The sequence below is a fragment of the Eulemur rufifrons genome, chromosome 19 (assembly GCF_041146395.1).
Source record: "Eulemur rufifrons isolate Redbay chromosome 19, OSU_ERuf_1, whole genome shotgun sequence".
Lineage (NCBI taxonomy): Eukaryota > Metazoa > Chordata > Mammalia > Primates > Lemuridae > Eulemur > Eulemur rufifrons.
This window is the reverse complement of record NC_091001.1, coordinates 59791735-59817480: the sequence shown is the minus strand read 5'-3', so window position 1 is coordinate 59817480 and position 25746 is coordinate 59791735. Positions and strand designations below refer to the sequence as shown.

The 25746-nt window shown below is 36.8% G+C and overlaps 1 protein-coding gene across 6 annotated transcripts in view; it reads left to right on the top strand.

Moving 5' to 3' along the window:
• The first annotated feature begins 282 nt into the window (after positions 1-282).
• Positions 283-25746, top strand: part of ZNF638 (zinc finger protein 638) — a 79138-nt gene continuing 53674 nt past the window's right edge. For 2 of the 6 annotated variants that reach the window (XM_069495149.1, XM_069495145.1), the window contains exons 1-3: positions 283-376; positions 18349-19864; positions 24522-24583. In XM_069495149.1, the coding sequence (XP_069351250.1) occupies positions 18620-19864; positions 24522-24583 (1307 nt within the window). In that variant the 5' untranslated portion in view covers positions 283-376; positions 18349-18619. Of the gene's footprint in view, positions 377-13625; positions 13629-18022; positions 19865-24521; positions 24584-25746 lie in introns of those variants that run through there. The other 4 variants (XM_069495144.1, XM_069495143.1, XM_069495148.1 and 1 more) reach the window with 3 other exon arrangements.

The window sequence follows — 25746 nt, the reverse complement described above, 5'->3', positions numbered from 1 at the left end:
AGGCAAAAGTGATCAAGGAAGACTTCATGGAGGAGGTGAGACAATAGATGTCTTAAAGGATGAACATGATTTGGATAGGACACAGAACAGGCAAAGGCATGGATGCCTGAGTTTTGCAGCAGGTGCCTCAGAACACCACAGCTCGGGAGCGCCCCCTTCTGGAAGCAAGCTCCTCGGGCTCTTTCTCTGGCCTCGGGCGAGCGCAGTGCCGGCGGTACGCAGGCGCCGGGAGCAGACGGCGGCTCGCAGAGGGTTTAGAGGCGCGCATGCGTGCACCTCCCTGGAGGCGGTATCTTCGTCGTCGTCGAGACTGGAGGCTGAGTGCTAAACTGTGTGGGGCGCGAATGGGATTCGGCTGCTAGTCGGGTAGGCATAGGTAGGACCGCTGCCTTGTGGGGAGCAGGGGGTTGGAAGGCGGGGACCCGTAGCGTGGGGGTCCTGAGCCTTTCACGTGAGATCCGGGCCGACCATTGTATCTGTGTCGCAGCGGCTGCGCACAAAATGGCGGCGGGCAGACGGCGGGGGCGGGAGGAGGTTGGGGGACCCCCGAGAGGGCAGGCGAGCTGGGCCGCCCGGCTCCCGTGTTTATCCAGCTCACTGCTCAGGAGGGACCGGCTGGGCACCGTGTAGGACCCTGCCTCGGTAAGAGCCGCCTGACGCCGTTGCGCTGGGCCGAGGAAGGTGAAGAGCCCTTGGCAAGGCCCGGGCGGCCCTTTCCCCGTCGGCGCAGGGCCGGCCGAGGCCCCGCCGGGCCTGACAGCCGAGGAAGCGTTGGTGAGGGAGCAGCGAGGAGGCAGGAACTGTTCCCATCGAGCCCGAAGAGGCGCTGGAGTTTGACCAGCGACATTGCGAGAAGCGTGGAGAGAAGAGCGTGTTTGTGTTTGGGGTTGGGGAGGGGGGAGTTGGGATGAAGGAGGGACCCTGATGATCCAGCGGCTTTTGCGGGCCGCGGTTCCGTGTCTGCCTTGTGCAGGTGTGAAAGCAGAGAAAATGTCACCTCCGTGTGGGATGCAGAGGGCATGTAAATGGCTGTGATACTTAACAGTATTTCCAGATTTCTCAAAGGAGTCGTGAATGTGGAACGTTAGTGTTTTTGTGTGATTCCTAGCTCGGGCCCCGTTCTGTTAAAGGGGGTTAAATGTATACTACACACTCGAATCCTTGAGGACGTTTGAAACATTTTTTGTTTGAGATAATTGCGAACGAGGGAGACTTACAGTATTACAGAATCTTTGAGCTAGACCGTGAAGCCTGGCTGCTTTAAAGCTCATTTTTCTTAATCTTACAATTTGTCCTTAGGCCATGTTTGGGGGTAGGGAAGAGGGAATACTCTCAATCAGAACTGAGTTCTTAAGAAAAACTTGTCGCCGGGATCCATTGATTTATGCTGATTCAAATTCTTTTTCTAACCAGCTTTGGAGTTGTGCCCCAAAAAGTTTTTTTCCCTATTTGTTGTAAAGGGTTAACTTATTTTTTTCCAGGGATGTTGTTTTTGCTGGTTCAGAATTGCAAATTTTTGGAAAAAGAATTTACCAAAAAATGATGAATATAAGGAAGTTTACACACAAAAAAGTGTGTAAATGACATTACTTCAGAATAGCTTTAAATATGGTTAATGATTAAGCATTCTACACAGTGGACTTATGTTGTATTCTTTTTTAAAAATATATTTGACAGCATTTCATATACACTTAATTTGTACTCCCATATTCTGTAATATGTACTTTTAAATAATTATGTGTAATCCAACACGTTAATAGACTAAAATATGCTGGGTCATTCCCTTCTTGGTCATTTATTTGTGTTGGACCCAAGAAAGGGTAAAGATAAAACAGGTGGAAGAAATCACAAAATCTCATTCGTTTTCATTAACTAAAATATTCATTTTTAGAACATATTTATTCATGTCCTTCATATCTGTTGCCTTGTATATTGGTTATATTTAAGTTTTGTAATCTTCTTTTGCATTTTGTTATGGAGGGTTTGTGTGGCAGATGCTCTAGTTTAAAAAAGGTTCTCACAATCAGTCATTACTTTATACTTTACAGCTGTCCTAGAGTTTTTCTCTTGGGTGCTCTTAAGAAGGTGATCTGGAAATTTGTTTTTATGTAGTGGAAGAAAATGAGACAAATAGTTTAGTGGAAAGAGAATAGGCTTTGGAATCAGAAGATCTGGATTCGAATCCCTATTTTCCTCTTACTTTGTGTGTGAGACTTTGGGTAAGTTATTCTAGTCTTTCTGAATTTTGTTTCCTTACGTGTAAAATGGTGATAATACTGTTTCCTGCTTTGGATTTTTGTGACTGGTGAGACAATGCATAGAAAGCTCCTATCCCTTGGCACATACTAGGTGCTTAATGAATGTTAGCTGTCACTTTTATTTCAAAATTTAAAGTGCTTAAGCAGCAACCTGTGGATATTCCCTTTTAAAAGAAGAGGTTTAAAGGAATTTAGATTAATAGAATTTCAGAGTTGAAACATCACCTAATCTAACTTCATTAAAATATTTTGTGCTTCTATGAACTTGATACATGCCTCTCTTGTAGCACTTCTCTATATTTTGTAACCACTTATGTGATTATTGTGTTAATCTTTGTATCTATCCCAGTGCCAGGTGTGTAGATGCTCAGATGTTGAGTAAATGAACTCAGCCGGTAGTTGCCAGAACCTGGCCTCCAAATCATGCTCTTTCCACTGTGCCTTAATGTATACTGATAAAGGTTTGACTAACTCTATCCAAATTCTTAATAAAATGCTTTACATACTAAGAAACAGTGCTTCCACTATAAGTACACGGTAACACTGTTTGGACTGTTTTGCAAGCAAACAGGAGATAACGAATGTTGAAATGTGGTAGTTTAGGAATCCTCCAGGATGAAAGTATTTGTTCAGGGCTAAAGCCAGTAAGCCCTCATTTGTATTCAACTTACTCTTCCTTGCTTTAACTTTGTTTGGTCTGAAATTTGTGGTTGAAGAAAATGAAAGGAAAATAAATATGAGGGAGACGGGAACAGAATAATGGAAAGAAGAAGGGTAAGGACAAGGTGAAGTGTCAAAATAAAACACATAGCTATCATGATCAGTGAGGGTCAAGAATAGGAAGGGTTTTGCATTGAAAAAAAAAAGACATTTCAGGGAACATAGGAGAAATAGCTTTAAAGTACATACATTTTCTTAATAGTTACCTCGGGGTACATATATTTTAGATTATCTTGCAACTCTTCAACCTGTTAAATACCAAAATACTTTTTTCCTGTCTTATTTCCACAGTCTTCATTTTATTAAACTTTCAACTAATTTCCCTATTGTTTTTGTAGAAAGTTGCCAATTTTATTTTCTGTTGAATTTTTTTTACTTTTTTTTTGAGACAGGGTCTCGCTCTGTTGCCAGGGCTAGTGCAGTAGCATCTGCAACCTGAAACTCCTGGGTTCAAGTGATCCTCCTGCCTCAGGCTCCCAAAGTGCTGAGTCACTATGCCCCCCCCCACTCTTTTTAAAAAATATTTTATTATGGAAAATTTTAAACATATACACAAGTAGAGAGAATTATATAATGATTCACACATGTACCTATCATACAGCTTCAGTTATTAAAAGCTAATGTCAGTTTGTCTAATCTATACCCCTGGTTTATTTTTAAGCAAATTCTATATCATTTCATCAGTATACAGTTCAAAATTTTCTCTAGAGTATACTATTAGTAATCACTAATAATAATTTATAATAGCGCATATTTAGACAGCATTCAAATTTCCCCAGTTATCTCCCTTACACCCCACACAGAAACACGCACGTATGTATACAATTTGTTGGAGTAAGGATCCAAGTAAGGTTTATAGTTCGTTTATAATTGGTTGCAATTGATCGATCTATCTCACAAGTCTGTAAGTTACCCACCTACCTTTTCTTGTAGTTTATTTGTTTAAGAAAAGCTGCTTTTTATATGTTATTTAGATAATACTTTGGTTCATCAACATCTGAATCCATGAATTTTGATGTGACTTTTGAAATGTACTCAATAATTACTAGATCTCAATTTAGGAAATATTGAAAGAAGGGTGGAAGTAAGCAATTAATTCCTATTTCCAATATATTATAATTTTCAGAAACTACTCAAGCCTTAATAAAAGGAATAGCCACCTATCTGCTTCTTAAGAAAAGCATTATGTTTATTATCTAACTTTTTTGAGCACCTATAGCGTGTCAGAAGTTATAATTTTAATTAATCTTCATGACGTCTTGAGTAGGTACTGTTTTTATTTCCATTTTCACATGATGAAACTGAGACTCGGGTTAGCCAGTTTGCTTAAGGTCACATTGTTAGCAAGCAGCAGGACCAGAGTTAAAACACTGAATGTAGGGTCTAAGTTCTTAAAACACTGTGCTACACTATCTCTCTAAAGCTAAATTACTAGTGTTAAATTTTATTTATGGGAGTTAACCAATTTTGCATGAAGTCATTTACTGGAACCCCTCCTAGCAGGGTGGGTATCTTCAGATCATTGGAAATTTCCCCAAAGATTAGGTTATTGTAGATTGCATAATGGGCTGACAAACAGACAATAGGGAGTGAACATGATGCAGAAAAAGAAGAGCCAAATCCAAAATTGTGTTTGGGGCTGATGCTCTTTATTATATTGAGGTTTTCTGCCTCTTGCCATATTTGCTTATAGTCTTTTTAACTTATTATACAATTAAGAAGTTACATAGTCCAATGTTGGACATAAAATGCGTCATTAAAACTGTTTTTGAGTGACTTTAAGCTCTGGGTGTTAGGGGAATTCCCTCTCTCGCCTACATACACACTTTTTTCTTGGACTATTTAACGATAAGTTGCGTATATCATGCTCCTTTAATCTTAAATACTTTAGTATATATTTCCTAAAAAGGTATTTTTCATAGTCATAGTACAGTTACCAACTTCATTGATAAATTTCTTTAGTCTGTTTGTATTCCAGTTTTTGTCAGTTGACCCAATAATATTCTTTATAGCAGTTTTATTCCTCCAGTACAAGGTCAATTTAAGATCAGATATTGCATTGAGTTGTCATGTTGTCTTTAATCTGGAACAATATTTTTGAAGACTGCAACTTGCTTTTCTCTCTCTCTCTCTTTTTTTTTTCTTTTTTTGAGACAGAGTCTCACTCTGTTGCCTGGACTAGAATGCCGTGGCGTCAGCCTGGCTCATAGCAACCTCAAACTCCTGGGTTTAAGCAATCCTTCTGCCTCAGCCTCCTGAGTAGCTGGGACTACAGGCATGCGCCACCATGCCCAGCTAATTTTTTTCTATATGTATTTTTTGCTGTCCAGATCATTTCTTTCTATTTTTAGTAGAGACGGGGGGGGGGGGGGGGGGGGGGGGAGGAGTCTCACTCTTGCTCAGGCTGGTCTCGAACTCCTGACCTTGAGCTGACCTTGAGCGTTCCTTCTGCCTTGGCCTCCCAGAGTGCTAGGATTACAGGCGTGAGCCACCGCACCCGGCCTGCTTTTCTCTTTAAGACAAGATTTCTCAGTTTGGATTTGGCTGATGTTTCTTCTTGATTAGATTCAGATTATGCATCCCTGGACAGAAAAATCATGTAAGTGATGATATGTCCCCAAGGTACATCTGGAGGTACATCATGTCCATCTGCCCTTCATGGATGATACTATGTTTGATCATATGTTTTGATATTAAAGTGTTTGGTTCCCCCCCATCTTGAATTAATCTCTGGAGAGAGATTTTAAGACTATGCAAACATCCTGCTCATCAAAATTTCCCTCTGTATATAATACCTACTCATGATTCTTGCCTGAGCCATTCTTTATTGTGATGTTTACAAAATGGTTTTCCACTCTAGCTATTCTACATTTACCAGTCGGTACTCAGCACTCTGTATGAGCCTTCCCTTCTCCCCCATTGATTGATTTATTGGTATGGACTTACGGACCCTTGGTATTTTCAATGTTATATAATTTATTAATGTTCATTTCTTTATTGCCTTCTGCCATACCATATTAGTATTCACAGTGACAGACCTGGTTCCCAGCACCATCAAAACATTTGCTTATTTGCTCAAACCTATAATATGTCTAAAGTCATCTCAGAATTGCTTTATCCTTACCACTACAAAAAACAGACTTACCGAAGAGTGAAAATTTGTTATTCTTACCTTTCCTCTAGTTTTACCAAAACTGAGGGTGTATCAGTTGAATAGTGGGTTCATAGTTGAATTAGTTTTCTTTTCCCTCTTCAGTGGGTTGTGGTATTCATTAGAAATATGATTTAGTTTGGTTTCAGTATTAGTTATGTTTCCATCTTTACTGATTTAATTTTTTAAAAATATGTAGATTTCACAATGCTTGCAAGGGTTAAAACTATACAGTAAGTTCTGCTGCATGAACTATCATTCCCATATCCCTTTAATCGTTTCTATCCATTGGTTACCTTTGGAGGTAACCAACTTCATTGTTTGCTGTGTTATCTTTACTGTGTTTCTTTTTAACCATAAGCAGATATATGCATGTTTTATTATTTTTTTTTTAAACTCAAAAGATAGTATACTATATATATTCTTTTGTACTTTGTAAAGATTTTGGGCCTTTTGGCATTTTAAGGCATTTAGACAGTTTAGGTATGCTTAATTAAAGATTTTAGAATCTACTTCAGGTGAATGGGGACATTTTTTGGCGCATGTACTCCATGGGGGGAAAAAAAAACAAATGGCAGGGAGGGTAAAGATGCAGTTGGGCTTCAGGAACAATTGGACCTGGGTATTGAATATCTTCAATATTGTGTTTACTTCTTGGTCCTGCATACCTCTGTTATAGTGGTGGTTTTTTTTTTGTTAGTTTCAGTGCTTACTGCTTTCTCAGTAAGGCAGTAAATACAGCTGTCAACAGCTTTGAGTTTTGTGAGCATCTTCCACTTTTCTCATTTTTAGTTAAAAAATCCTAGGGAAGATTCCTTTATTGCAACTTGGATCAGGTGGTTTCTCTTGGACTAATCCATTATTTATTAGGGGCAGTGAGGTAAGCAGGACCACCAGTCCACATCTCTAGGGGAACATCATTTACAATGAATATAATATTGTGCTCTGTAGATCTATTTCTGTATGCAGTGCACATGCTCCTAAAAAACAAAAAGGTATATCTGATAATACCCCATTTATCAAAAAGTTGTTTTTTGTTTTTCTGGAAATAATATTAAATTATTGCTATATGAGGTTGTTAATGCCTGGTTCTCTTGGTGATCTGTTCCTAGCAGTGTGTATTAGCAAGTGATCTTTCATTTTGTTTCAAATCTGAAATGATATGTTCATTGATCCTTTAAGGTAGCAATGAAATTTGTGATGTCCTTCATGATGCCAAATAATGGTTTTGATTTTCTGCCTATTTTTGCTTTCTGTATCTTTGACCATTTCCTTGAAGACACAACATTTTGGCATTTTGACATCCAATATGATACTCACTTGTGGTACTTTCACAATTAGTACTTGCATACCTTTTGTGAGACATGAGAGGGGGAAAAAGACTAATGGTAGTAAAGAGTTGGTTGAATGGCTCTATGTGGTACAAGAAATTAGCAGATTGAGTGCCAGGAAAGCACAGAATGACATTTTTGTGGCCGAATAAACAATTGGACTCTTGTATTAACTGGCCATTGTAGTAACCGAATTCTTAAGTATCAAAGTGAATTTATATATTCTGAGACAAACAGTGTTCTAACAAAGCAGCACCAAATGAGGTATGAGGGTATGTATATACCTACAAAAATAATGTTAATTGTAGTATTCCCTTTGTGGTAAGATTATAGAAAAGTTTTTATTTTCTGCACGTGATAAGGGAGTAATGAACATATATTGCTTTTTTATGATTAGAAATAAACAAAGCTATAAAATTGATTTATGCTTTTTATTTCTAGAATACAGAAAGAACACTGAGAGGAGCTGTAGGTTCTGTTGTGATCCTGTTACTTCCTAGCTGTGTTCTAAGGGTTTATTTATTGTGTAAACTGGGATTCCTTTGCTCTTAGTATTGTTGTGAAGTTCAAGTGAGATACTATTAAAGTGCTTTGTAAACAGTGAAGTGCTGTAAAGTCCAAGTGTGGGGTTTAATATAAATCTTTTCATGGAGCCATTATGATCTGGCAGACTAGTTTTTGGTGATGGTTTTGGATTCTAAGAGATTATAGCTGACATCTGGAACAAAGATTAAGGGCTCTCTTCCTTCTCAAAAACTGCATCAAAATATAGGCAGTTCTTGATTGTCTATGGTAGTAGACATCTCAGAAATATCTGATGGGATCTAGTAGTGATATCTTTTTAATTCATGCCTGCCTCCAGAACTCAGTTTCTACTGTTTCTAAAAGAATTTTTATGGTTGACATTATACTGAATATTTCTTATTTTAGGGTGGGATGGTTTTAGTTCTTAAAAGGACACTTGTTAAAACAGTTCAAAGGTTCAGAATGTTTTGTGACCATTAAATATTCTGGTTTTGAAAAATATTAAATGTAGAAAAATAAAATATTAATTGAAAATAACATTGTTCTCATTCTGTACAAAGTTCTGTGTACATCACCCTCCCAGTTGGTGTGCATGCACATAAGCAAAACTAGATGAAACTACCAGAATATTAGTTTACTCTGGGTGATAGTTTTATTGGTAAGAATTTTATTTGCTACTTTTTATTATTTTCTGTGACAAGCATGATTATAATTAGGAATAAATAATCTATTTTAAAGGGTTAGTACTATTGCAGTTCTTTTCAAAGGAGTTTATAGTTAAGAACTCAGATCTCAACTCAGGATTTTCCAAGTAAATTTAATGATTTCATAAAATGGCTATTCGTAAATTCCTCTGGGTGAGCAAACCTCTTTATGACCCGAGCTCTAAGGTTAAATTAAAAAGGCTTTATAATGACTGTCTTAATATGTTTGGTTGTTTTGCAGATGTTAATGCCAAATTTGCCCTTGTCTTTTTGGTTCTTGTTTCTTGTTACTTTTTTTTTAGGTTACATCATTATCACTCTTAAAAAGCCAAGGGTTTATGGTTTATTTTCTTTGGTGTGGCATAACCTAATTCTTAATCAGAGGTTTGTTATAAAGAACTTTTTGCTTGTTTTGCTTAATTTTACTTTCTTCATTTTACAAGTTATTTTTTTTTCCACTATAAGGTAGAATGAAACAGAGACAATGAAATATGAGACTGTTTAGTAATTCATAAAAAGTCAGGTGGAGGCCGGGTGTAGTGACTTAAGCCTATAATCCTAGCACTTTGAGAGGCCAAGGTGGGGAGGATCACTTGAGGCCAAGGAGTTTGAGACCAGCCTGACAACATAGTGAGACCCTGTCTTTACAAAGAATAGAAAAATTAGCTAGACAGGGTGGCGTGCTCCTAATAGTCTCAGCTACTGAGGCTGAGGCAGGAGGATCACTTGAGCTCTGGAGTTCGAAACTGCAGTGAGCTATGATGATGCCACTGCATTCTAACCTGGGCAATAGAGTGAGACCCTGTCTCAAAAAATAAAAAGTCAAATGAAAAAGAAGGGTGTAGGGAATAATTAAAATGAGATTTTAGACTTAAATCTGAATTTATTATTTATGCATTGCTTGTTAATCATAACATTAGCTGATTTTGGTCTCTGTTAGACCTTGGTATGATTGATAATGTTAGATTATATTGAGAAGAATGAAGCCATTTTCAATAACTCATGTTGGTGTTTTACTCTCCCCCCACTTTTTTTTTTTTTTTTTTACTAATTTCATCAAACTCCCATCATCCCCTGCCCTCAGATTATATTAAAGAAAATCCCAAGCACATTATTTTACTTGTTAAGAACTTGAGTCCGTAACATTTGCCTCTTTATGCCAGTGCATCTGTGAATCTGTGTAGATAACTGTAGATTTAAAGTTTATAAAAGCCAAGAAAAAGGTGTTAGTGACAGAATGAATTGGGATGGAGGCCAGCTGTGATGTAGAGTGATCAAGGATTATGATAGGATGGTCATAGCAGTGAGCAGGGAAAGAAAAGTACATATAAGCAGTATTGACAGGAATACATAGAATTTTATAATTAGTTGGAAATGGAGAATAAAATTTTTTTGAACCTTGGTGACTAAGGGAATTGGTATAGAGAGCAGAGGATTCAGAATGGATAGTTTTGGGAGACAATTCAGAAGCCACTAACAGTAGTAGCTAATGGTTGACATAAGGAATATAGGTTCCTAACAGATTTTTTTTGCCTGTCTCTGTAGGTGATTTTATCAAATAGTCTTGACGTTACAGAAGATTCAAATGTTTTAACTGAAGCTATCTGGTCCAGAATTTTATAGCTTTGTTAGAAATATGCAGTTAATAAGTTTGTTATAATTTATTTTTGTCATTCCAGCACAACTGTCTAATAGTATTTTATTTAGAAACTTTATCTAGGATATTTTAAATTTTTGGAAGTTTGATAATCCAACACGTTTAGTAAGACCTTGTTATTTGATATCTCATTTCTCCCATTTCCTTCAAAACTGTAGAAGATACCATCCATAAAACTCAACTCAAGCATTTATTGTATCTTCCAGAAATCCTTTTCTGATACTTAAGCATTGTTGTAAAAGTGACAAACTGTACTGCAGTTGATTTTGTTTTTGTTGTTAGATTGTTAGCACTTTGGCTATGGGAACCATATTTTATTTGACTTTGAAACTCCAGGAACTAGCAGAGTGACTGTCATGTTAGGCTCTCAAAAAATGTTTAATAAATTGAATGAATGATTCTGAGCTCATTCCACTAAAATGAGAAAGAAGGGGAAAGAGAGGTCTACTGTGATACTGTATCTCCTCACTCCATCCTGTAGTGGCATGTAGGATTTGGACACTTCTAAGAACAAATTTTCTGACCTACTGACATTGCCTATTAAATGCTCCTCTCTGCCAAAAAATAAAACAGAAACAACAAAAATGAATATTTACCAAACCTGAGGTACATAGAAGTGATGATAGCAGCAAAAAGCATCAGGCATGTAGCAGTACAAGAGAGCCAGTAGCTAAAAATTGGAAAGGGGAGAAGAGAGGTTATTATCACAGCCATGCAAATTTAGGTCTTGAAGTCCTAGATTCTGAAATCCCTAAATAGTATTTTTAACATTTTTGGGTCATAGGCCTTTTTGAAAATTGGATGACAGGTTTTCACATTTTGAATTTACTGTTTCTTCCTCCGCACCCCCCCCATGAAAAATCTCCCAAACACTTTTCTTTTTTTTTTTTTTTTTTTTTTTTTTTTTTTGAGACAGAGTCTCACTCTGTTGCCCAGGCTAGAGTGAGTGCCATGGCGTCAGTCTAGCTCACAGCAACCTCAAACTCCTGGGCTTAAGCGATCCTACTGCCTCAGCCTCCCGAGTAGCTGGGACTACAGGCATGAGCCACCATGCCCGGCTAATTTTTTTGTATATATATATTTTAGTTGTCCATATAATTTCTTTCTATTTTTAGTAGAGATGGGGTCTCACTCTTGCTCAGGCTGGTCTCGAACTCCTGACCTCGAGTGATCCACCCTCCTCGGCCTCCCAGAGTGCTAGGATTACAGGCGTGAGCCACCGCGCCCGGCCCCAAACACTTTTCTGTTGTATTTGTCCCACCTCCTGTTTTCAACTTTTAACAACTTGCCCTGTAATTTTAGTCTCCAGATTCTGAAGTTTCCAACCCAGAAGGAGTTTTCCTACCTTTTCTGTGTGGTTCCTGATTCTGGTCATTAGAATCCTTTCAATGTAGTAGTACCCCCTTCTCTGAGGGAGATACTTTCCAAGAAGCCCAGTGGATGCCTAAAACAGATAGTACCCAAACCCTATAGATATATTATGGTTTTTTTCCTATGTATATATACCTAAGTTTGGTTAATAAATTAGGCACAGTAAGAGATTAACAACAATAACTAAAAATAGAGTAATTATAATAGTATATTGTAATAAAAGTTGGGTACATGTCTCTCAAAACTCTTCTTGTTGACTGCAAGTAACTGAAACTGTGGAAAGCAAAGCTCTGAGTAAAGGGGGGACTCCTGTATTGTGGCCTGTGCTCTGAATCTGAAAAAATAATTCTTTTAGAACCTCAGTTGGTTTTTTTAAATTCTAGGCTATATTTCTCCGTAGGGCAATGGATGCTATAAACTCCATGGCTGGGAGAATAAGGAAAATGAAAAACTCAATATTCCCTGCTGAAGTATATATTAGGAAGTATTCGTTTTAAAAACATTTGAATGGAAATGTAGAGGATTACCTTCTCAGCTATTAGAAACCTCTATTATCAAGAAAATGGCATGTTCTTTAATGGTTATAGATAATAAAGGTTATATTTACTGTATAAAACATTTGTCCTGAATAATTGTCTATCACTTGTTACCTCCATTGTATAAATTCTATGATATTTAACAATATTTAAAAATTGTCAAATCAGTGAATGCCATCGTTGGTGAAAACCTCTTTGGTTTCTTTACTTGTAACAACAGAATTTTGAAGTGCTTGTGGCTCTATTACATATCCTATTTTGAGGTTAGAAACCAGCTTGACTTTATACGTAGGTAATGGTCATACTGTTTATATACTTACATATGTAAAACTGTTGTATGGCTAGTTTATCTTTAACCAGCATTTGATTGATTTTTTTGCTCATATGTTAATTTAAAAAAATGAAAACAACTTGAAGGGGTTTTTTTTTTTTTACTCACTAGTTCTTTTTCTTAACAACATATATCTTACCAGGAATGCATTCTCTTTTATAGCTGAAAACACAGATATAGTGTAGTTTTTTTCAGCCAGTTTACAATCTTTCTGCAAACCCTCTTACTTGCAGAGATGTGAAAAGGGAAACTTGCAGCTTTCTAACTATATATTTTATCATTTTGTTTTTTCTAATTCTTGTAAGATATTAGCTCCATCTTAAAGTGGAATGTTAGTTGGCTCTATGGAAGGAAGGAATCTGTGCTGACTTAATAACTTTGGTCCTTCTCCAACTAGAATGGTGATGTCAGTAATTACTTGTATGAATAACAACTAATAAATTTTTTAGGAGTACCTAGCTTTTTTTTTTTTTTTAAGATACCCTGAAAGACCTGATATTTGATAATGGAATTTTATTTCCTTGAGTTGACTGAGGAAGACATAAAAGTTAAGCAACAAAGCAAAGAAAGGTGCTGATGGTGGGGTTTGCGTGCCTTTAAGTTAGATTTGAAAAAATAAGGCTTCAGAATTATATAATTGCAAAAGGAAAGTTTATAATTATAAATAGGAAGCTTCAAATACAAATAACAAGCATCCTTTTAGTCAAACATTTTATTTGGAGTGGATGTGAATGACAGCTGTAAGAGAGAAGACTAAACAGTAACTTTCCTAAATGATTAAAAATGTACATAACATTTTTAGTAAAAAATGAAAATTATTCAGATGAAATATGAATATACAATAGTCTCCCCTTACCCACATTTTTGCTTCCTGCATTTTTGGTTACCTGAAGTCAATCATAGTCCAAAAATAGGTGAGTACAGTATAATGAGATATTTTAGAAGAGAGACCACATTTCACATAACATTTATTATAGCATATATTCTCTTTTATTGTTGTTAATCTCTTACTGTGACTATGTAAATTAAACTATTGTTAAGTATGTATGTATGTATAGGAAAAAACATTTATAGGGTTTGGTACTGTCCTTGGTTTCAGATATTCATCCACTGGGGGACTTGGAACATATTGCTCATAGATAAGGGTGGTCTCCTGTACTCCTTAAATTTCATTTACAAAGAAGATGAAACAGATTGCTTAAATATTTTAACCATTGAAGATGTGTTATTTGGCATATGTGTCATAGGCAGACTCTTTATTATATTTTTTAAAAAAGTATTTCTTCTTATCAATGCCCAACATTGTGTGTCATGCTTCTAATTTAAAATTAACATAATTATAGTGGGAATTCTAATAGAGCTGGGACAACTGAATGAATGTTAAAGTAATTGATCATAATTCCTCTTTTAATGGTAATGTTTTCATGAACTACTTTGTTAGAAACTTCTCTACCAAGATTACAAATGATACTATAGCTTAAGGTGTTCAGCCATTTTCTGTCAGTGTATTACTGTCTGAAAATGTTACTAAATACAAACTAAATGATATAAAATATACCAGACTTAAAAGCATGATATTTGTAAGTAATCTTGGGATAAGTTAGGAGAAATTTTGGCTTAAAGTTCAGGAGGATTAAAGAAACTTGCTCTCAAAAAGGAAATTGGTAGAAGTGACCGATTGGCAGAGTAACATGGGCTTATAATTTATAATGGTGGATTTCCCAGGAAATGAATGTCAAGAGAGAAACTTTCCTACCACTAGCTAGCAGGTCCTGGATCCGGAATGCTTAATAATAAGTATTCTTAACAGGCCTCTTACTTGTCTTCCCAAGAGAGAAGGGAGAGAGAACTCTTAGGGCAAACCAGGATTGTTAACTTACTACTCTGTCCTCATTGTATTGGATTTCAGGATGGGACTAACCATATGGGAGGTGTAATGTGATTTTTTTTAAAGACTCCTAAAAATTGCAAAGTAGCCAAACCTCTGCTTGTTGATAGTTGAAATTCTTTAACTGGGAAAAGGCCTTTTAATTCTTTTTGTGTGAATTCCAGGCTGTTCTATAAAAGACTGATCTTTTCAGGACTGATATTCAGTGACTACAACAGATACGTACAGCTATGCCAGTTGTTAAAATGTGGAAATAATTCTACCCTGATTAGTAAGCAGCTGCTGCTCCAAGGGTGAACCGCTATGTCCCCCTTTCTTCTAGTCTCTCCTCTAGGGCTGCCACATCACTGCCTCCTCATATTACAGCAACTAAGAGCTTAAGGAGGATGGAGGAAGGAGAGGCTCAGTATTCTGCTTCCACAGTATATTCTTTTTTTTTTTTTTTAGACAGAGTCTTACTCTGTTGCTAGAGTGCGGTGGTGTCAGCCTAGCTCACAGCAACCTCAAACTCCTGGGCTCAAGCAATCCTCTTGCCTCAGCCTCCCAAGTAGCTGGGACTACAGGTATGCGCCACCATGCCTGGCTAATTTTTTCTATATATTTTTAGTTGTCCAGCTAATTTCTTTCTATTTTTTTTTTTTTAGTAGAGACAGGGTCTCACTCTTGCTCAGGCTGGTCTTGAACTCCTGAGCTCAAACGATCCGCCCGCCTCGGCTTCCCAGAGTGCTAGGATTATAGGCGTGAGCCACCGCGCCCGGCCTACACTATATTCTAATTGTTCATTATTTGTGCTTTCCCAGCTATTAAATATTTCAGACATCATCGTTGAGTATATGCATGAAGAAAAACTCCAGTTTGGCAATAAAAATGAAAAAAAGGTTTTTGATAAACAATAGGGCTTCTCAGAACCTTTAATATACTAATAGGTCTTAGGTGCCTCTGAGAAGCAAGTACAGCACATTTTAAACTTCCTTGACCAAGGAACTTGTTTGTAGAAGACTAGTCTCAAAGGACACCAGTATTCTGGAGAATATAGTTTGTGAAAAAGGTTGCTCTCTTACATTCTATAAATGTGTACATGTGTCAGTTTAAGGCAATGCTAGGCATATTAGGAAATACATAAGTAGACTTGAATTTAAAATGCAGATACTTCCAACTGATGCTTGTTCACAATTACATACAGGAATTAGATGACTCTAATTGAAATCTGTTGCTTTTCTGTTTTATTTTGGGGGAGAAACAGTATTTGGAAGAGCTTGTGCTTATGAAGTTAAGAGAGTCTTCACCAAATTGGGAAAATAGTACAGAAAAGATTTGATTAACAACATGCAAACTGTTTACATAAGCAATGATTGTTTCTTAGGATTGAGTAAAGACAAGGTTCTTGGAAGTAATTATGTGGAAGGTAGGCAGAGAGTTTCATATGATTTATGATTGTTTTAAAAGACCAGGAGCTTGTTATATATAAGTGAACATTTTTTACAGAGAATTTGGGTATCATTTTTCACTAAGCTTGTTGTCTGCTGCTTGTACTTGGTGAATCAAAAGCCTCTGTCATTCTTGTGTTTCATTCTAATTTGAAAATTAATAATCTGCATGTTAATAATGAGGACTTTGTGATCATTCAAATAGTTTAACAAATATTTGACTGTCTTTTGAGTAGGAATAGGGTTTAAATGCTTGGGAGATAAGACTTAATGAACATACACTTTCAGGTGACACTAGATTTCTTTCTTTCTTTTTTTTTTTTTTTTTGAGACAGAGTCTTGCTCTGTAGCTCTGGTTAGAGTGCAGTGGCCTCATCGCAGCTCACTGCAACCTCAGTCTCCTGGGCTCAAGAGATCCTCCTGCCTCAGTCTCCCAAGTAGCTGGGACTACAGGTGCACACCACCATGCCTGTCTAATTTTTCTATTTTTTGTAGAGGTAGGGTCTCGGCTCTTGCTCAGGCTGGTCTTGAACTCCTGACCTCAAGCGATCTTCCCACCTCAGCCTCCCTGAGTGCTAAGATTGCGATGTGAGCCACTATGCCCGGCTGGACACTAGATTGTTGGAAAATACTATGCACATGGGCACAAAAACATAAGACAGTAAAAGTTATGAGTCCAAAAATGGTGAGAGCAATAAATAAGAAAGATTGTTGGGAGACTCAACTCCTGGCCTTGCTGGTCAAGGGAGGTTTAATGGAGGCTGACCTTGAAGGATGAGTAAAGTCAAATAAATCAGCACCCAGGGCTAGGTTGTTTTGTTTTGTTTGGTTTTGATTGGAAGAGATAAAGGGAGTCAGGAAGAGAAGAATAGGAGCAAAGGCATGGTGGGGATATGTGTCTGATAAAATGTTAAAGGTAGAGATGGGCTAGATTGGTTGTACCTTAAACATAAGGCTAAGAAATAAAGGGAAAGAGATACTCTTGGATTTTGAACAGAAGAGTGATATGGTAAAAATGTCCTTTTACAAAGATTAAATGTGGTGGCAGCATGCAAAATGGTTGGAAGGGAGAGTGTTAACCAGATAAAGCCCATTTCCCAGCAGAATTAGCATTTCACAAACATTTTGTATAAATAAATAAGGAAAAAAATATATAGTAGAGTAATGGGTGAAACCGTAGCTTAAACCAGAAATTGTTGATTAGCAAATAGGATCCATAGGGTGGATTTTGATAACAAGTATAGGTATCTCCAGACCTCACCCTTCCCACCCTGTAGTTTGATCAGGTATAAAGATAGGGACCTGATATGATAGCCTGTGCTTTTTTAACTGGAAGAGGGAGGGCAGGTTTCGTAGCTGCTGACCTGGGTCCTGAATGATAGCTAAAATATTTTCTGAGAAGTGGGTTAGAGTGGGTAGTGTTGCACTCTGGTGGGCTGGTCAGCAATCAGTTTTAACTAATATGGTGCTTGGAAAAGCTGTAAGATACTCTCGTTAACATCTGTTCACATCTCGTTCACATCTGTTAGTGGTTATGGGGCGAAATTACCTTGTTGAATGCAAATCCCAACATGACCACTTGTCTTTGTAAATTACTTAATTTCTATGCTTTAGTTTCCTCTTCGGTAAAATTGTACATATCTCAGTGGGTCGTTCTGAGAATTAAATGACTCAATCCATGTCAAGTTCTTATAACAGTAACTGACACATAGACAATGCTCTATAAAGTTAATCATTATTATCGTCCGTATGTATTTGCCTGTATTCTGACTATGGAGGGAATCCAAGGGAAGGGTTACTGGTTTTGTTACATATTATGTTCTATGTTATGACTAATTCCATGCTATTACATACTGTTTTGTCAGACTGTTGTTAAGTTATTGATGATAAATTATCTCAGAAGAAACAACTATTTAATAACAGGGATATAAGTGTAATTGCCATGTGGAATTTATTAGGCATGAAGGCCGATTCCAAGGAAGACTGTCTTAGAGAAATGGGTCTTATGAAATTTCAGCCTTGCGGTTCTTATTTTCATCGTTTGAGTGTCTGATAACATACATATTAAGTGTGTGTGCATTTCTAAGTATTTTAATACCTTCATCTTTTTTTCTCCCCTGTAGTAAAGCATGAAATAAATTCCCAGTGTTTTTTAAGATTATTTAAAAGGAGTTGTAATTACCGCTTAGCACCTAGAACAGCACCCAGTGCAACAAAATATACATGAACACTGGTTTGAGATTTGGGGTTTATGTTCTGGATTTGGGAAAGAGAAGAGGAGAAAGTTTTGGGGGAAATTTAAAAATCCTCATAAGCCCTTACTCTTAAAATATATGGAATGCAGAATGGTTTCGTGGCTTTATTTCAAAATGTTTTACACTGGCTGTAGAACCCACTTCATGAAGTAGTTTGAGTTAAAATGATCTAATATTTGTGTTTTAACTTTCAGCTTTGTGTTATTCTTGGAAAATTTCGCACCACTTGTGAATTCCTTGAACCTGGGCATTGCAAACCCACTTCTGTTGTGCCCATCTCCTTTGCACTTTGCTCAGATTAAGACTCAGTTGGCGCTTCAGCAGCTGAATGCCGTTGCCTCACATGGTTCAGCACCACCTTACACTTTATTAAATCAGGCTTTCTTGAAAATAGCCACGTCGAGACCCAGGTTTAATCCTCGAAACTTTCCAATTCAAAGGCCACGAGCACCTAACCCTTCTGGGATGAGGCCTCCAGGACCATTTATGAGGCCTGGATCTATGGGTCTTCCAAGATTTTATCCAGCAGGGAGAGCCCGTGGAATTCCACACAGATTTCCTGGCCATGAATCTTATCAGAATATGGGACCACAGAGAATGAATGTTGAGGTAACTCAACACCGAACTGATCCAAGATTGACCAAAGAAAAATTGGGTTTTCATGAAGCACAACAAAAGAAGGGGAAGCCTCATGGTAGCCGATGGGATGAAGAGCCTCATATATCTGCATCGGTGGGAGTGAAACAGAGTTCTCTAACACAGGTTACAGAACAGAGTCCTAAAGTACAGAACCGCTATACAAAAGAGAGTGCCTCAAGTATCTTAGCAAGCTTTGGATTATCTAATGAAGACTTAGAAGAACTTAGTCGCTATCCTGATGAACAGCTAACTCCCGAAAATATGCCATTAATTTTGAGAGATATAAGAATGCGAAAAATGGGGCGCCAATTACCTAATTTACCTTCTCAGAGCAGAAATAAAGAAACACTTGGTAGTGAAGCAGTTTCGAGTAATGTAATTGATTATGGTCATGCAAGCAAATACGGCTACACAGAAGATCCACTTGAAGTGTGTATTTATGATCCTGAAATTCCAACTGATGAGGTCAAGAATGAATTTCAGTCACAGCAGGGCATTTCTGCATCTGTTCCTGCTCCAAATGTGATGTGTAATTCTATGTTTCCTGTTGAAGATGTATTTCGCCACATGGACTTCCCCGGTGAGTCCTCAAATAATCAGTCCTTTTTCCCAGTTGAGAGTGGAACCAAGATGTCAGGCTTACACATTTCAGGAGGACAGCCAGTCCTTGAACCTGTAAAATCTGTCAGCCAGTCCATTAGCCAAACAGTTAGCCAGACAATGAGTCAGTCTCTGATTCCTCCGTCTATGAACCAGCAACCTTTTTCATCTGAATTAATTTCAGCTGTAAGGCAACAAGAGCGGATCCCACATGAACCTGTGATTAATTCATCTAATGTGCACGTTGGATCAAGAGGAAGTAAAAAGAATTATCAGTCAGAGGCTGACATTCCCATTCAGTCTCCCTTTGGTATTGTGAAAGCATCATGGCTACCAAAGTTTTCACATGCTGATGCCCAGAAGATGAAGAGACTTCCAACTCCTTCTATGATGAATGATTATTATGCAGCATCTCCAAGAATATTTCCACATTTGTGTTCTCTGTGTAACGTAGAATGTAGTCATTTGAAGGTGAGTGTTTTTAAAGATCACTGTATAATGATGCTCAGCGCCCAAGTTTTCCCTAAATTCTGTTATGAATTCTGGTGTTAACTAGGCATTAAGGAAATGGCAGAAATTAATTTTGTTAACACTTAGTTGTAATCTTAAGTAGCCCTGGCCTTAGTACTGAATTGTTAGGCTTTCTGTATTCCTGTGACTGAGCACACCACATAGTTTGTCTGTTTATTTTGAACAAGTTATCACACTTATGCAACATAAAATTTATATAATATAAACTGTGTACTTATAAAACAATGTCACATGGAATCACTTTTCTCTAAATAAGAGAGTCTGTTAGCATAAAAGTGTAAAAAGTTAGTATAACCCTTTTGTACTGCACACTTTTAAGAACCTTGTACATGCATACCTGTCTTGGGCTAAAGACAAATGTTGATTTAAATATTTTCTGACTTTATATAGATAAGTGATTTTTAGTATTTCTTGAGAAGAAGCTTCATAATCACTTCATAGCAAAAAGAGTCAAGATGAATTCATTGTTTTGGGATCAGCTGTGGGCTCAGAAAATAGAATGCAAAATGGTAGAAATTTGGAGAGAAAATCTTTAACATATAAGATTTAGAAGAATTTTCATAGTATAATTAAAAGATAATTTTGCAGAGGCACTGAAGATAGTATATAATGTAGAATATACTATTTGATAGTAATTAGTAGATTTGAGCAGGAATTTTCAAGTAAGTCTTATTACATATATTTGGAAACCACTGTTTCTTGTACTTACTAATGTGATTTGTAGATTTAGATTGTAAATGGTCAGGAGTGAATGTACTTCCCATATATAGAAGCTTTGATTCAAGGACATAACCTTGAATTGATTGTATACTTTGAGTAGGCTTAAAAATCTATAGATGTTAATGCTCTTGTTTTTTCTCCTTCAATTGCTGCCCTTTTATTCTCTTTTTATTATCCATTCTCCAGGTTTCAGTCAACAAGAATCTGATCCCTAGATCTGATGCTATTGTTTTAAGGTTAACTCCAACAAAAGAAAGCAGCATTCTACCCAATTTTAGCCAGATTTGCTGAATTCTAGTAATAGTTGCCTTATCTCATCAAAGGGGATAGCAAATGAAAAAGAATAATTCACAGCACTTAGTTGTAATCTGTAAGTAGCCCTGGCCTAAGTATTGAATTGAGTATTAAGCTCTCTGTATTCCTGGGACTGGAAAACCACATAGTTTTTCCATTTATTTTGAGCTTTTAATTAATCATGATGAATCCAAGAAGATATATCTGAAAGAATTTGGGGCTGGGCGAGGTAGCTCACTCCTGTAATCCCAGCACTCTAGGAGGCTGAGATGGGAAAATTGCTTGATGCCAGGAGTTTGAGACCAGCCTGGGCAACATAGTGAGATCCCTATCTCTAAACCCCTCCCCCCCCAAAAAAAATTAGCCAGACATGATAGTGCACACGTGTAGTCCTAGCTATTTTTTGGGAGGCTGAGGCAGGAGGATTGCTTGAGCCCAGGGGTTTGAAGCTGCGGTGTGCTGTGATCATGCCACTGTGCTCCAGCCTGGGTGACAGAGTGAGATCTTGTCTCAAAGAAAGAACCTGAAGTTTTTATTTTTATTCTGTTAGTATAAAAGGTATAGATTTATTTAGTGTGTATATATGGATGCCAGTTTTATACTTGACTCTATATTAGGTACTGGGGCAGAAATGAAGAACTGTATAAAATTCAGATATTCTTAAGCAGTTTATACAGTTTCACTGAGGAGAAAATTATGTATTCAAGGAATTCTTAAAAATTAAAAGGCAACAAATGGTTGAGTGATTTGTTTAACTTGTTTGGGTATGCTATAGGGGAGAGATAATATTTCTATCTTGATTTCAGACTTGTATCAGGCCAGCATTATCAATACCTATTATGTATCTAGCAATATGTGATTAAAAAGTATAAATATGCTTCCTGATGTCAAAAGACTTTTATAGTCTAGTTAGACTAATGTATTGACAGTTACTAAATGTACTAAGTCTGTCTGGACTAGAATGATCTGGGAGGGAAGACTTCATGGAGTAGATTGAAGATGAAGAGGCTTTAGATATGACTATATAAAGGGGGTGACATTCCAGATGGGAGCAACAACATACAGAGAGGCAACGGTCCTGAGAGAAGACTACATTGCATTGTGGTAGGAGGCAATTGGGAAAGAGTGATGAGCATAGTAGAAATAACCGTGAAGGGCCTTAAAAAGCCATCCTAAGAGTTTGTACTTAAGGTGAGAGGCATTAAGAAGTGAATTAAGTTTCTTTTTATATAAGTGACATGTTGAAAGTGTATTCCAGGGAGATCTGACTGAAGTGTGCAGGGTTAATGGGAATGAGAAGAGATTGGTTAGGGCACCTAATTGAAAGCTTCCCTTTTTATTCAAATGTAAGATGATGAAAGCCTGGGTTAATATGGTGATAAAAGTAAAAATTCAAGAGGAGAGGAAAGCATTTAGTGTTCATTAGAACTCACAGAGATTGCCATTAAAAAAAACACACATCTTTGAACAGACAGCACAACAGAATAGGGCTCATCTAAGTAATGAATTCTTCACAACTAAATGGCCAAATGATAGCAATTTGTGAACATGGGTCTAGATGGTACAAACTACTGCTCTTGTTTCTGTGATATATTTTGCTGTCTCATAAGTATGTAGCCAATAAATGTCAATTACCAGCTGCAAACTTTTTCCTACTGAGTAAATTTGACAATATTTTTGTTCCCCACCTCCGAGTCTTTAAAACTATAGCTTGAAGATATACTTTAAGAATGTAACAACAAAATGTGAAATGTATTTCCTTCCTAAATTGGGTTTTAGATTTTAGAGGAGGAACTTTCCTTGGTTTAGAAACTATGTCTTTCTGACTGAAATTATTAAGTTTGAGAAAGTACTGATCAACAGAAAATGGTTGACGTAGTTGGAGGATAGAGAGTGACTTCTGATTTAGGTAGGTATTTTCAGTTTCTTTCTGAGCCTGCCCAAGTCTACAGTCCTTGCAGCATCTCCTGCTTGATAGGTAATTATCACTTTTTCTCTGGAGAGCAAGTGCTGCTTTTGGACCATTATCTAATCTAAATACTATTACCAGAGAGTCTAGAACAGTATGGGGTGGCATAGATATGTTTACTGAGCTTAAAGCAAGGAATGTCAGTGAATGAAGCAGGCCTGTTAAAAGACAGACAATGTGCATATGTGTGTGTTGAATTGGAGAGTATGTCTCATATAAATAGCATAGCCAGTATTATCGTATCTTTATAGTTTTTTAAGAAAAGCTGGAAATATGGATTTGGGAATAAAATCTCTGGATTTTTAAATGTTGACAACATATTCAAATAAAACACTTTATGGTCCAAATAAATCGTGCCCAACCCACTTACCAGTGTGTCTGTTTGATGTAAATAATGTCCAGTTAATGTTAAAGACATGGGTTTAGCATTATTAGAGACTCTTAACTGCCAACCTCTTCTAGCTTTCTATTTGTATTACTGAGTAGGAAATACAAACATTTCTTTTTTGCAGTCCACAGTCACTTTCCATGGCTTGATGAAATAGTTCAGGGTTTGTTACAACTTGTTGCTGACTATAAATTGAAGCTGAGTGTTGCAAGTAGCATGCACTTACTTTCAGATAGTTCTTGCCAAGACAGAATCCAAAATTAGTGTCATCTGCGGTAACTTCTAGTTTGTATTTAGCAATGACTTAAACTAAAAAGTTTTGAAATGGAAACAAATAACATTTTCCTCAAGGGAAGTTTTAAAATACAGAAGTAAGTTTTCCGCTTCTTCAAATGCTGGAGGAACAATAAAACATTGAGTAATACACGTACGGCTTTTAACTAATTATTTCACTTTGGAGACTGTATCTTTGAAAACTGTATTGGCCTTTTTTTTTTTTTAATCAGATGTATCTTCTGGAGCTATTTATGGGTACAGATTGTAATGTTAGGACAGATTTCTTTGTAAATGAAGTAATGTATAAGAAAGCATTTTGTTAATTGTAAAGCTTTATGTGTAAGGGATATTGTGTCTTTGAAGTGGTGTTACTTTCCTTAAAATCTTGAAAATAAATTAGATTTGATCAGCAGTTTTTCATATTTTTATTAATTTTATTTACCAATATAGTGAGTATCTTGTTTGGGACGGTACTGGCCTTTGAGTTAGTATTTTTTTGGTTGTTGATGTTAGTTTGATTTTTAGAGGTATAAGTCATTGAGAGACTGTTCTTTGAAGATGCTGTTTCACAGATACCATTCTATTTATAGAATTTTTGGTGTTTTCTGTAGTGTTGCGTTATATTTGAGATAAGTTATTTTCTGATCCATGCTTTTATTTTCTCCAAGTTTAATAATATATATTGATTCAAAATGAGTGTTCATGGGTATGATTTTTTTAAAAAATGTTTTCTTTACTAAAATATTTTAAAGTGGGAGCAGCAAGGTATGGTATTAAGTGCATTTGTTTGGAGGCCTTTACTTTTTATGAAAATTTTATTGAGTAGCCAAATGCTATTTGTAAGTAAATTTAATTTTTGAAAAAAAAATCCTTTGTCACTTTAAAAAGCCTAATTCATTAGTCAACATGAGGAATATTCTAATTTCAACACTTTTCTCCTTTTACAATAGGATTGGATTCAGCATCAAAATACATCTACTCATATTGAGAGCTGTCGACAGTTACATCAACAGTAAGAACATTTTTTTTTTTTTTAGGTAGCAAATTTACAAAATAGTTAACATTCAGGTATGACTGTTAAGTACCTTCAGTCTGATACTTTGGAGAAAAGTATTTTTAGGAAGCTATAGCCTGATTAAAATATTAATTTTATAGAAGCATATTTAACATTTTTCCGAAAGAGGAGAGTTCAGCGTGATCCTTTCCTCTAACTGCTTCCTAACTGAATTCTCAATAGGTAGCTTTTGATATCATTGGTTCATGCGTTGCTAGCTTGCCTTCCGCAGGATGGTTCATCTATTTTAGAGCAGATAACCTTTCCTTCTCCTATGTCCACCCTTTCCCAAAGAACAAATAACTAAAAACCAATGCAAAGCAAACCCCAGTGTTTAATTTCAGATCTAAAGCTCTCCTCTGGCTTAGAACCTGTTTTCAGAATAAACCTTAAGTAAAAGATGAACAAGCTAGATGTCTTGGTTCCTCAATATTAGTTCTTTAATTTTTCCACCTTTTCCTTCTTTAAGAGAGAGTACCTATGAAGGTTTCCCTCTAGCCATAGCAGTGAAAAGTGTGATTTTTAATAGTGTGCTCCTGTGTTCCTTGCAGTAGCATTAAATTGTGTTTCCCCCTAGCGTCATTAAACAGTTCCTAGTCACCAGAATGATAGCAACATGTACTTGGGCAAATGGATTTTGAGATTATCATTCAGGACCCTTCTAATTGCAAGTGATAAACCCAACTCAAAATAGTTTTTTAAAGTAAGGGAATTTATAAGCTCATTTAACTGGGAAACTTAAGGGGTAGTTCTAGTTTCAGGAATGATTGAATTGAATGCTCAAAAATCAGTATTAGAAATATTTGCTTCTTGGCTGTTCTCTTCTGCATTGGCCTCATGAGATCTCAGGCACACTTCTTCCATGTAGCAAAGTGGCCCCCGTAGTTCTGGACTTAAGTGATCTGTATAGCTGCCTTTTGGGGGGGGGGACACTTCTTTCCCCATAACTCCTGGAGAAGTCCTTGGTTTGTCTCTTTTGGTTTGCTTTAGGTTAGTTGTTTATCTCTATACCAATTATAGTGGCTACAGGAATAGGGTACTCCAACTCAATTGGTGTCATGTGTCTACTCCTGGTATTTAGAGTGGGAAAATCCTTATCTGAATCACATAGACAAAGACTG